Source organism: Haliotis rubra, unplaced genomic scaffold (assembly GCF_003918875.1).
Source record: "Haliotis rubra isolate DU_JTF1 unplaced genomic scaffold, ASM391887v1 Scf275, whole genome shotgun sequence".
NCBI lineage: Eukaryota > Metazoa > Mollusca > Gastropoda > Lepetellida > Haliotidae > Haliotis > Haliotis rubra.
In genome coordinates, this window is record NW_025766836.1 from 941374 (window position 1) to 954898 (window position 13525).

General features: G+C 39.6%; 1 protein-coding gene across 4 annotated transcripts in view; it reads right to left on the reverse strand.

Annotated features, from left to right (window-relative positions):
- Positions 1-13525, reverse strand: part of LOC124280857 (carbohydrate-responsive element-binding protein-like) — a 57798-nt gene that overhangs the window by 23798 nt on the left and 20475 nt on the right. For 3 of the 4 annotated variants that reach the window (XM_046716848.1, XM_046716846.1, XM_046716845.1), the window contains 5 exons: positions 12166-12291; positions 8685-8883; positions 7780-7869; positions 7083-7177; positions 4835-5314 (listed from right to left, as the gene is read on the reverse strand). In XM_046716848.1, coding sequence (XP_046572804.1) covers positions 4835-5314; positions 7083-7177; positions 7780-7869; positions 8685-8883; positions 12166-12291 — 990 coding nt within the window. The remainder of the gene's footprint in view (positions 1-4834; positions 5315-7082; positions 7178-7779; positions 7870-8684; positions 8884-12165; positions 12292-13525) is intronic. The other variant, XM_046716847.1, reaches the window with a different exon arrangement.

The following is a 13525-nucleotide window of genomic DNA, read 5'->3' on the forward strand; positions in this document are numbered from 1 at the left end:
TAGATATAATGCTGAGCTTAAGATATGAATAAGCTTTAGCTACATATATAATAGCAAAAACTCTGTAGAGTTTGTTAGCTAATATATTTTTATAATATGAGTATAGTACTGTGCTTAAGCTATAATTAACTTAAGCTACATATATAATAGCCAAACTCTGTAGAGTTTGTTAGCTAATATATTTTTATAATATGAGTATAGTACTGTGCTTAAGCTATAATTAACTTAAGCTACATATATAATAGCCAAACTCTGTAGAGTTTGTTAGCTAATATATATTTATAATATTAGTATAGTACTGAGCTTAAGATATAATTAACTTAAGCTACATATATATAGCAAAACTCTGTAGGGTTTGTTAGCTAATATATTTTTACAATATGAGTATAGTAGTGTGCTTAAGATATAATTAACTTAAGCTACATATATAATAGCAAAACTCCATTAGAGTTTGTTAGCTAATATATTTTACAATATGAGTATAGTAGTGTGCTTAAGATATAATGAACTTAAGCAACATATATAATAGCAGAACTCCATTAGAGTTTGTTAGCTAATATATTTTACAATATGAGTATAGTATTGTGCTTAAGATATTATTAACTTAAGCTACATATATAATAATAAAAACTCTGTAGAGTTTATTAGCTAATATGTTTATAGTGTAACCATAGTACTAAGCTTATAGTACTGAGCTTAAGTTATGATGAAACTTAAGCTATATATATATAATAACAAAACTCCGTCGAGGTTTTGTTAGCTATCTGCTATAATGTAACCATACTGCTTAAGATATGATGAAAACTTAAGCTAATTGTATAATAGCGAAAACAACCCTTTAGAGTTTGTTAGCTATGATATAAACCTAGTATTGAGCTTATGAAGGAAAACTTAAGCTACATATATAATAGCAAGAACTCCGTGAGAGTTTGTTAGCTAATACATGTTATAATGTAACTATAAAGCTTAAAATATGATGAAACTTAAGCGAAATATATAATAGCAAAACCCTCTTTTAGAGTTTTGATAGCTAATATACCTATATGATATAAACATAGTACTGCGCTTAAGATATGAATAAGCTTAAGTTACATATATAATAGCTAAAACTCTGTAGAGTTTGTTAGCTAATACATGTTATAATATAACCATATTGCTTAGAAATATGATGATACTTAAGCCAAATAGCAAAAACTCTTTAGAGTTTGTTAGCTAATCTACTTATATGATATAAACATAGTACTAAGCTTAAGATATGAATAAGCTTAAGCTACCTATATAATAGCAAAACTCCTTAGAGTTTGTTAGCCAATATATTTTAATAATATGAGTATAGTACTATGCTTAAGGTATAATTAGCTTAAGTTACCTATATAATAGTAAAACTCCGTAGAGTTTGTTAGCTTAATTAACTTAAGCTATGTATAAAATAGTCAAAAACTCTGTAGAGTTTGTTAGCTGATGCATTTATCATGTAACCATAATATTACTCTTAAGATATGAATAACTTAAGGTAAATATATATAATAACAAACTCTGTAGAGTTGTTAACTTATATATTGTATGATGTAATAATCATAGTACTGTGATGATAAAAGGAACTTAAGTAAATTATATATAGCATGAAGCTATTTAGTATTTTTATGCTGGGTAGGTTATTTTCCTGGTTGTCGTGAAAGTAATTTCAGTTTTGAATATAATTCCGACTTCCTTATATATAAGGGTATAAACAACTTGCAAGTTGTGAGCTTGTAGACTGTATACATGAATGTATCGTCATAATTGTAGAATTAACGTTGAACTTGTTGTACATATTTCTTCTCAGAAACTTTGACGATTAAGAGTTATACTCGCTGTAACAAGGCTGCTGTTCAATTTCGATATTGAATTGTCTGCAGATATGCGTAATGGTCCGCATGTGTAGATAATCGTGATCGTCGTCGAGGGATTGTATATTAGCAATTTATACGGAATAGTTGATTTCTGTGAAGATCTATGAAATGTCGTTGACTAATAATACAGCGGCGTTCTGTGTTGTAAATAGCCTGAGCAATTATCTTCGTGAAGCTTATAGGCGGCATCTGGCATACAGTTGATAATCAACTTATGCGGCGTCTTGAACGGACTGGCAGTAGCTATATATGGCGAGTGGCTGGTATATGGAAACCTTGGAGGAGACTTCCTCGGTGAGCGCCCGGAGACTCAGCGAAGTTCTCGAAAGTATCCCTTCTAGATCTTCTGGGTGAAGTAGACTTGGAGCCACTTAGCCTTAGCGACCATCGCGCGAAGGTGTCGAAATCAAAGCCCGATTAGTATATATATATATATATAAATATATATATGGCTTGTTGTTTCGTGAACAGCCTCTGTGTTTAACAGGATGTGGGATCGTGGCGCTTGCCTAAGTAGGGGCCGCATGGATCATCTTATCATATTCAGAAGTCGTGTTACACGAAGTCTGGTGATAAGTGTCTAATTGATCGTTCTAGATCTATTTAGGCCAGCGAACATCGTCTCGTCATGGATTCAACAGAACCAATATACGATTGTAGTTCTTATACTTGATATCGATGATCAACTTGTCTATGGGTTGATCTTCGAGGAGACTTGTGAGGGGAGCGTTGATAGTTTGCGAAGCTCTTGTATAGTCCCTCGATGTCCTTCTAGATGATGATGATCTGGATTCAGGTGTCGCCAGCATGCCTTGGCGAAGCTTCCTCTGCGTCGGTCGGAGGAGGCACGCGATATGACCTTCGCGAAGGCTTCCGTGATGTCTGATGGTCCGAGTCCACATCTAGGGATGAAACCGCGCCAAAGGTGATGATCTATCCTGCCTTCGCGAAGTCCTTCGCGAAGGCTGTATCTAGGTTCTTTCCGCCTTCGCGAAGGCTGTACATCTAGGTCCTTTCCGCCTTCACGAAGGCCTTCGCGAAGAGCTGTACATCTAGGTCCTTCGTCAAGGTGGTCCATTGACTTCCTTAGCGAAAGGTGACATCGTCCTGGCTGCTTTCGTTGGCGGGGGTGCCTCTGGGGTGCTGTCGTTGGAGCCTTCGCGAAACTTTCGGACCCTGCTACGCCAGATATTGGTCCTCCATGATGTTCATAATTTGTCGCATCATGTCTTCTGGGATGGTCTGCGGCGAAGGTCGTCGGTGCTTTATCTGCGGTGTTAATGGAGGTCCACGGAAAATCGTCCGACATCAGTGTAGAGGCATCAGGCTGCATGGTGATCTCTGCTGATGTCGTTGTAGCTGTCGATGTCGTTTCTTGTGGCGTCGTCGGGGATGATGATCAGCTGATCATCGTAGAGGTCCAGGTCATCGGCTGGAACAATCTCGGTTGAAAGTCCTAGTAGACCGTTGATTTTCCCTCAGAGGTCGGCGCTGCCCTGGGTGTCGCGGCGTCTGCGTTGAGTGTTAGTAATGATGGGACCCTCAGGGCGATCATCGCCATATCTCGCGTTGGTACATCAGGCTGCATGCTGATCTGTGCGACATCGGTCAATCTTAGATGTACATCCGGTATGATGACGGCTGATCATCATACAGGCCCAAACTTCGATGGGAGCGGTCTGGGTTGTTGAGATGTAGTAGAAAAACCCTCTAGTCTTCTGCTGCGGCGATGGGATGTCTGGGGAAGCAGAATGCTTCTTGGAGATGGCGGACTACGTCCCACACCTCTCCACCACTCTAGCGGAACACCACCGCGGGAGAGTGACCAACAGCAGTAGACTGGCGAGGGTTCCGTGTATCAGTCATACTAGACTCTGCATCTGGCGACCTATCTGCTGTGCGTGCCAAGCGCCAAAGTAAATATTAATAAAGAGGTAGAATTGGATAAATTAGTACGCAACTGCAATGTGAATATAATAAACATGGCCGTACATCATATTAAAGGTGGATCAGCAGCAGCATAAAAAGCGTAATCTGCAATAGTACAGAATTTTCATCAAGCGTAATCCACTGAAACAAACCGGCGGCGTCCGTGAATAAACTGTAGAAAAGCGACTAAATATCAATATATAATGGTTGAAGGATACTAGCTAAACCTCTATAGATGTCTATCACGGGGTAACTAACTAAATATAATCAAAGGATATAGTGTGTCGGGAGACACAGACGCTCTCACGTCCAGCTCACTGGGCGAAGAAGGAGAGAGTGAGGCACATGGGTAGAGGTGGCGCCCTCGTTCCCGCGCTTGTGGAAAGGAGGTAACTCGTGGTGAATACTAATTAGTGATTTTAAATTGAAGGGAGCTTCAATTAGGGAGATACAAGTGTTCCACTATGTTCGCAAGAAGAAGAAGACAAGCAAAAAGAGCATGAGTCAGGATAAGGAAAAATAAGTTGTTTAACAATCTGTCATTAAAATATTGACACAGTTCACTATTTGTTACGAGGGAGGAGTGCAGAGAAAGGGACAGTCAGGTGTTCGAGAACGGATGGAGACGGCACAGCACAGGTTAATGAATAAATAACTTTGTCTGTGAACGTGCTTCTCGAACACCTGGCTGTCACTTTCTCTGCACTCCTCCTTCGTAACAAACAGTGAAGTGTGTCAATATTTTAATGATAGTTTGTTAAACAACTTTATTATTTTTGGGACAAAAATTCTGCAAAAACCTCACAGAGTGGGTATGATGTTTTGATTATGATCAGCGTTTCATTGAGTATGTTATGTTTATTAGTTTTCGAGTTAGATTGCAATTCATCGGTCCGCTTTTGAGCCAAACGGACTGTACATGCGAGCAAGGGATACTCAAACCTTTCTCAATAATACATGGATGCTTTGATATCATGACTTTTAGTACTAATAGTGTTTCACATTACACTCACCTTTGGTACAACAAAACCATCCTTCTTCTGAGGCACAAACTCCTGCTGCACTAACCCTCCTCCAACCCCACCCGCTTGGGGCTTGGTAGCCATACGTGGCACCGAATCACCTGTCTTTCTGAGCACATCCTGTGATGACGTCACTGACGTTGGAGCAATATGAGCACTTGGTAACACCTGTGCAACCCTGCGAGTAGAGGACTGCTCCATTATAGGCTGAGACTTCACTTCAGGTTTGTTCATGACATTAGACTGCATGAAGTCAGTGTTTTGTCCAAACTGATCAGTCTGTAGATCAACAATGAGGCCTGACTGACCCATCCCAGCACTGCTAGGCTGACCAAATGATCCTGTGTTGCCAAGTGCCTGAGACAACTGGTATTCCAGGACTCCTGTTGGATCGGGGTAGGCCTGCTGCTGTAGGGCTGCTAGCTGCTGCTCCACTGTCATGGTAACCTGCATCGGGTCAGAGTTGCTTGACTGAAACCAACAAGAAACACCTTACAGGGTTTGTACAGATTATCAGCCATCAAATTTAAGGCCTTTCTAGGGACTTTTCGAAGGCCCATCAACAATTGTAAGGAACTATAGAAACACATATAACACACAAGTAGTTGAATACACACAAGGCTGGGCAAATGTGGGACCAACCATCAGGGGGAGATAACTCTTAGCTACACCGCTGCACTGGGAATGTTTTGCTTCGCGATGAAGATTAATTAACACCCACTGTCATAGTAATGTATTTATATTACGTATTAGTTCCCTGTAAAATTATAACCTGACACATTTTGCTAAATATAGGGTCTTTTAGGGCAAATCACTGGCAATTAGGGCATTTTCAAGCCTAAAGTGAAGGTAGATCCTTTTTAGGGTAAAATATCCAAATTTCACACTTTTTCAAGCCCGTGTGAACCCTGCCTTAGTTTGACCCATTGAAGTATCTAGGGCTTTGATTCTCCCCTTCATTTATGCACATCTAGCACATATGGTATCTCTATACCTCTTTGTTCACACATCGGCATATGGGTACCTGGTAGGACATGGCAGTGTCATTGTTAACCTCCTGGCACCACAAAGACAACTTGGTTTGTATACTCCCCAGGGAGGTCACAATGACAACTGAATACAATATTGAACAATGGATAACAATTTCTCTTATTTCATGAGTGTGACGTTTTGATACACATTCCTGTACCATTGTCAACAACGGAAATACCCTGTGTGACTTCACGACTTCTAAAAAGCCTCTCAATGAAGACAACTGAATACATGATGATCCATACTAAAAATAATGTAACGCCATGAACATTCATTCACAGTAATATGGAGTGTCAAAAATGGACCAGACAATCTAGTGACTAAATGTTAGTAACAATCAATATCGAAGGGTTGACCCTGACCATTTCATATATTTGGTCAACTCTTACACTTGTTCGTTGTCTAACACCACATTTAGCAAATCTCCAGCTATAATATGGTGGCAGTCTGGACCAGACAATCCAGTGATCAACATCATACATATCAATCTATACAGCTGGGATGCGATGACATGTGCAGAGGCCCAGATAAGCTGCGTATTCGGGTAAAATTTCACATAGAAAATTTCCAATTACACACTGAAAAATAATTGTTGCGTACCAATTACGCATTTAAAATGTTAGATACGCATAAAAGTTTAAAACAAATGCGTACGGAATATATTTATAAAAATCGCTTGCGTAATGAAAAAGACATCGATTGCTATCAAGTTGTACTGTTAGTATAGGACAAGTGTTGTACTGTCAGTATAGGATGAGTGATTTTTTATGAAATAATTTCCATTATACTTAAGTTGGTTTTGATTAGGTATGACATAAGGCAGAACATACCTGCTTAGTAAACTTACTCAATGACATAATACTTAGGTGAGTAAAATGACTGAAATACGCACATTTTTTAAAGCAGTGGGTAATGGAAAATGAAATACCCACTCAACATTCATAATCCCCACTCCAAAAAAATACAGTGCGTACAGTACCCACATGAGCTAAATCTTATCTGGAGCTCTGCATGTGACAATCAAGTCAGCAAGTGTGACCACCAATAAAATTTGTTGCCTCTTATCACAAGCATGGGTTGCTGAAGACCAATTCTAACCCAATTCTTCACGGGTTACCTTTTATGACTGACATAGGTTGCGATGGACCTATTCTAACCATGGGAGGAATAACTAGTGGCAATAAATCTCTGTGTTCTCCCAACCTACCTGCAACGCAGACCCTGTAGGCATGATATCAAGCGAGCCTGTTGATCCAGACAGGAAGTTGGTCATCTGTGTCCGAGAGGAGTTCATAATCATATCTGAAAAGACATTCCATTCCTCCAAATAAGTCTTTGCTCACAGGTAATTTTGTCGGTAGATATTAACATTTTTTTCTGGTGACTATATTTTTTCCCATTCGAACTAGCTGACTGGGTATTTTAAACTAATCAGTTGACATTTTAAAAAGAGAAATAATATTGAAAATTAACACAGACCTGTATGGAAACACAGGTACGTAAGATGAAAAGGACACATTAGGTAATTAAGCAAGCAGTTCAAAATCAACTGGGAAAAGGTGAATGTAATTCAAATGTTCTGGAGATATACTGCTCATGCCTGGCCCTGAGGTCAGGAATGAAAGTGATATTTAGTGATAGAATGATTTAACTCCAGTACTTCCGTAGGTGAGTATGGTTTTACGCCGCTTTTGGCAATGTTCCAGCAAAATCACTCCAGGGGACACCAGATCCAATTCTTTAACATTGACTTTCGAATCTTCCTTGAGAGGAACCTAACCTCTACATAATTATCATAATCATCTCTATTCTAAGTTAGAAATATTCATAACTGTCACAGCTGAAAGAAACCTTGATAATGGCCCTTTCTATATAATCCCCCCTTAAGTGTAAGAAGGACTCACCGTGCACACTGTCCACATCCATGAAGTCCTCAAGGTTGGGCTGCAGTTGAATCAGTCCTGGCTGGATTAGGTCAGCACAGCCGAGTTGAGCTGCATCGACAAGGACATAGGAGTGAGTTTAGTTCTACTCTGCTTTTAGCAATATTCCAGCAATATCATAGCGGGAGACACCAGAAATAGGCTTCACACATTGTACTCAAGTGGGGAATCAAACCCAGGTCTTTAGCGTGACGAGCGAACGCTCTAACCACTAGGCTGCCCCACCACCCCAACAAGGCCAAAACTGAAGAATTGTAGGAAATGGCATTTTACACCAATAGTCCAGCATATTTGGAAGCCTTTCCTAAATAGTCAACCCCCGTCTTGAAAATCACTGGTTGACTTCATAAGCAATGATCCCAAGTGATTGTGGCGTCCAGATTCCACTTTCAGTTGACCCTTATGACAAGGATGGCATTTGGGAGACTTACTCTGTTTCGAAGGCTAAAAAAAGAAGGTTATAATCCCTCAACTTTCTATATTGATGAACTACAAACCATACACTTGTGCCTCAAAATGGGACCTTTTATGATAGTTTAATATAACAGTCACTATCAAATTTTGTAATCCTTTCTTGTCGAAGTGGAAAGCTATATTCCAGCAAAGGAATATCTGTTCAGTTACTGATTCAAGACATACAGTATTTTATTATGTTCTACCTCTTTTTCAGGACAAATGGTATGTCCAGATTTTTTTTGATTTCTTTCATTTCGGCAAATATAAAAAAATATCTTCTGGATGAATGCCTATTTAAAAAAAACAAATACCTTCCAGAAAACCTAATTGCCATGATCAAATCTGTTACCTGACCTAAACATCTACTTGTTTTTCCTGCAATATAAATGGGCATATTTCTATACACTTACACAATTCACGAGGATTGGGAAACTGAAACGGTTCCTTCAGTGACGAGAAAAGATTATCTGTGAAATCCATCTCCTCGAAATCATTTGTGATCAGTAAGTCTGTGGCCGATGCTTGAGACGGTCTTGGGATCATTGTGGAATCCTTGACCCTTTCCAGCAGTTCAGCAATGGTTGCCACCTGGTGAGGGAAATCATCGTCCTGTAATCGGTATTAGTAATAGTTAGAGCATGCGGGGTTAGTAACATAGATACAAGTCTCAGTAGTTGAGGTGAGTGAGTGAGTGAGTGAGTGAGTGAGTGAGTGAGTGAGAGTGAGTGAGTGAGAGAGAGTGAGTGAGTGAGTGAGTGCGAGTGTGAGTGTGAGTGAGTGAGTGAGTGAGTGAGTGAGTGAGTGAGTGAGTGAGTGAGTGAGTGAGTGAGTGAGTGAGTGAGTGTGTGAGTGAGTGAGTGGGTTTTGGGTGGGTGAGTGAGTGATTTTTATAACCATTCTTTACTCATGTCATTCAATTTGTCTATTTTTGGGTCTGGGTATATGAGTGAGTGGGTGAGCGAGAGTATGAGTGAATGAAAGACAGTGAATGAAAGAGTGAGTGAGCAAAAGAGTGAGAGTGAGTGAGTGAGTGAGTGAGTGAGTGAGTGAGTGAGTGAGTGAGTGAGTGAGTGAGTGGAGTGAGTGAGTGAGTGAGTGGGGGTTTTGGGTGGGTGAGTGAGTGATTTTTATAACCATTCTTTGCTCATGTCATTCAATTTGTCTATTTTTGGGTCTGGGTATATGAGTGAGTGGGTGAGCGAGAGTATGAGTGAATGAAAGACAGTGAATGAAAGAGTGAGTGAGCAAAAGAGTGAGAGTGAGTGAGTGAGGTTTTACCCTGTTTCAGCAATGTTCCTACAAACCGGTGGTTGATAGCATGAGCAACACTCCATATGGATCAAGTATGGTGACAGAACCAGCCATGTTACATTTTATGTTCTACAAATAAGATTCTGAAAAGAACTCTCCTCCAATTTAAATACAGGCCCTATGTATTGCTTTGAAAACGCACACATTCAAATGTTTGGAATTTCCTGTATAACAATGCACCAGCTCAGTTCTTGCCTAATGTCTGTACAATGTTTTATGTGGAAGTATAAAATGAACAGCCTGGAGAATTGAGTTCTTTTCTGCACAACAACTGTGTTGAGAATAACGTTCAAAACTTAAACAAAAAATGTTATAGTAGCCTTGTGAACACTGTAAAACCTACTGGGTTATTTTGCACATGTTATCTTATCAACCTACTGGTTTGGTTAAATGTTGTTTGTAATCTGTAGAATGCATTAGAAACAAAGAGAAACCTGCTATCAGAGCAATAAATTTACTTTCATTAAGGCTACAGGCATTAAAAGCAGTGAAGCCACATGCATCAAAATCAAAGAGGCTACCTACATGTACTAAAAGCAATAAAAATGCATATACTATCCACAAAAAGAAAAGAACTCAAAACATATATTGTAACTAGATGTGTACATGAATACAGATGTATAAGGCAAAAGGTGAAATGAATTGAACATTTGCATGAGCTACGTTTCATGACGTCAGTGGTTTTGTGCACGTTTGTGGATGTGCACCTCAATGAAATTGTGTGGAGCACATAATGTCAAAAACTGCTGTCTATTTGGGAAGTTGTTATGACATTTGATTGTTAAAAAAATGAAACAACTTATGAACCACACATGAAGCCAAGGCTCATGACTGAACGTACAAGGCTATTGCAATGGACCGTGGGGAGATGTCTCCAGGTTACGTGGCTGCGCAAATCACTATTTCAGCACTGTTGACTATCTCAGATCAATAATATAGTGCTGATCACCCATGTTCATGAGTCCACACATGACAAGAACGGGTAACCAATCTCTTGCACAGGTTCCATACTGCAGCGACCACTGCTCGGACCATTCCAGGACCATTCTACCCCTACAGGCACCACTCACATCATTGATACAACCAGGTCGTCCCTCCATACAACCTATCCTCATGCAACATCATCAAGAAAGGTAATCGGTTGTGGTGGAGGATGAGTGTAGATTTAATACTCTCATAGTGACAGAAGTCAATGTGTCTACAGACATCTTGGGCATTATGCTCAAGCTTATGTCATGGAGAGGAATTCAGTTGTTTCCGTTATGATTTAAGGTGGGATAGGTGCACGTTAGAACACCTTCAGTTGTTTACCTCAGTTTGACAGGTAGGGCCAATAAAGATCAGATTCCTGGACCAATTGTAGCAATTCTGTTTTTTCAATGTCATGGCTAAGGACTGACATTCCAACAGGAAAATGCACGTCCTCACATGGCTATGGCTGCAATGGCTTTTCTCAAGAGCACCATGTTCAAGTACTGCCTTGGCCTACCAAATCACCAGGGTGCCATTGTTCAAAACAACCTTAGGGCTAAGGCTACCTTAAGTCAGTGTTAAAGTATGGGAGTTACGGTCACCTTAGTGCTAAGACCGCTTTGTACAACGGCACCCAGATCTCTCCCCTGTAGAGCATGTGTGGGATGAAATGAAGTGACGTCATCACCATGTACCAAATCCGCAAGATAATCCTGCCAATTTGACAGATTTATGCATTGGTGATGCAGTGCTGTTCTCGCCGCTCACGGTGCAGTAACCCATTACTGGATCCTTGACAATGTTGCTTGACAACATGCCTCGAATTTGGACTGTCATGGACATTAAACATGCTGTTCTGTCACCATCTTATGACATCAATATCTACCTAGTAAAGTTTACATGCAAACTTTTCATTGTTGTTATGGTTTCAAATTCAGAAAGAATTTAACAGTGCATACTTTCTTTTAGTGGTCAGTATACACCAAAAGCAATTAGGTCACTTGCACTTAACACAATGAGGCTACATGCATCAAAGGACTAAGGTTACTTGCATTCAAAGCAATGAAGGCTATAGAATTTCAAGCTAAATATTAGCTCTTCTCAAAAACAAAACATGCTATATAACAAGATACTTTGCAAAACCAAAAAGCATTTATCATGTAGTGAGTGAGTGAGTTGAGTTTTACGCCGCACTCAGCAATATTCCAGCTATATGGCGGCGGTCTGTAAATAATCGAGTCTGGACCAGACAATCCAGTGATCAACAGCAGGAGCATCGATCTGCGCAATTGGGAACCGATGACATGTGTCAACCAAGTCAGCGAGCCTGACCACCCGATCCCGTTAGTCGCCTTTTACGACAAGCAGTCGCCTTTTATGACAAGAATGGGTTGCTGAAGACCTATTCTACCCCGGATCTTCACGGGTCCATTTATCATGTAACTTTTAACAGTTTCAAAATAATAATAAACAGAACATTATGATCCTGATAACCAATGTTATAATAAACTTCTTTGTAAGTCATATCAGAAGTACATTATTGCTAGTATTTACAACATTAACTTGTAGATAGCTTATTAGTTTATTATAAGAAAAGGGTCTCAGTACCTCTTGCATCTGTGAGTCTGGGGGGTTCCTAGATACTCGTTCTTTGAAGTACCGCCTCCATTTCTTGTACTCAGCTGTAACGGTGTCTAACCGTCTCTTCCAGTACTTGCCCTCCAACACAACAGCCTGGAAGGATACATGCAAATAGCTAAATATTTCACATCGAGCTGCATTGATCAACTTCAAAATTCCTTTTTCAAAGATTGCAAATCAGAGAATTTCTTTCCTTAAAACATAAATCTAAAATTTATGACATCAAGAATATCCTATGAGCTGGTAGAATGTGCATATTCTTGTTTGCTACCATTGATGACGGGCAGACCCCCTTAAAGAACAATACATAAAGAGGTATTTTCCGAGGAGTCATTTTCAACCAGATCCTTAACAGGATATATATACATATATTTATTCTATGTCAATATCCCAACCCTGTACAGTTTTTCCTGTCCCATTTCAGTTTTTCTTCACCTTAAATATCAAGGTCAGTTTTCTTCCTTTCTATCATTACATGTAACACCATGCATATTGAAGCTTCAAAGATTATAACTCTTCCCTCAACTTTCTTTTATTCAGCAGCAGGAAAATATTACAACTGTCTTGCTTGCCTGTTTATCAGAGGTGAAAGATTATAATCACTCTTTAAATAATCTAGCTATGAGATGGGTCAGTTGCCCTCTCGTAAAAATCCATATCAAGTCAGGTGCTCAGCCTGTACAGGCAGCAGGACACCATATTGTCATATGCCTACATGTCACTAAGGAAGTGAGTGAGTGAGTGAGTTAAGTTGTATGCCGCACTCAGCAATATTCCAGCTATATGGCGGCGGTCTGTAAATAATCGAGTCCGGACTAGACAATCCAGTGATCAACAGCATGAGCATCAATCTGCGCAATTGGGAACCAATGACATGTGTCAACCAAGTCAGCGAGCCTGACAACCTGGATGGATGAACCACTTCTTAATTAAAGCAAGAGAATCGTGTCGGTGTAGGTTCTAACACAGCTATCAAGCAAGTAATGAAGAGAATAAGGATTGAGAGGCATCTAGACATGTGTATTTGCCTCTTAGGGGTGAAATGGTATGCTCTTACCATGGTACAGTATATACTGCGGTACAAGGCCTTTCTGTTCGGTCCATTTTGTTTCAGTATATGAGATATGATCATAATGCAGAAAATTGACAAGAGCCAACCTTACATTGTTTAATAACCTGGGAAAAAAAATAACCATAATCTTTGTCATTTTGAATGAACAAAACTGTCAGTTTATGACTAGATAGAAATGATGGTACGAAAACCGAAAATAACTAACTTTCTGGATTACATTACAGTTTATCATCCAAACTGTGTTTCACAGGAGAT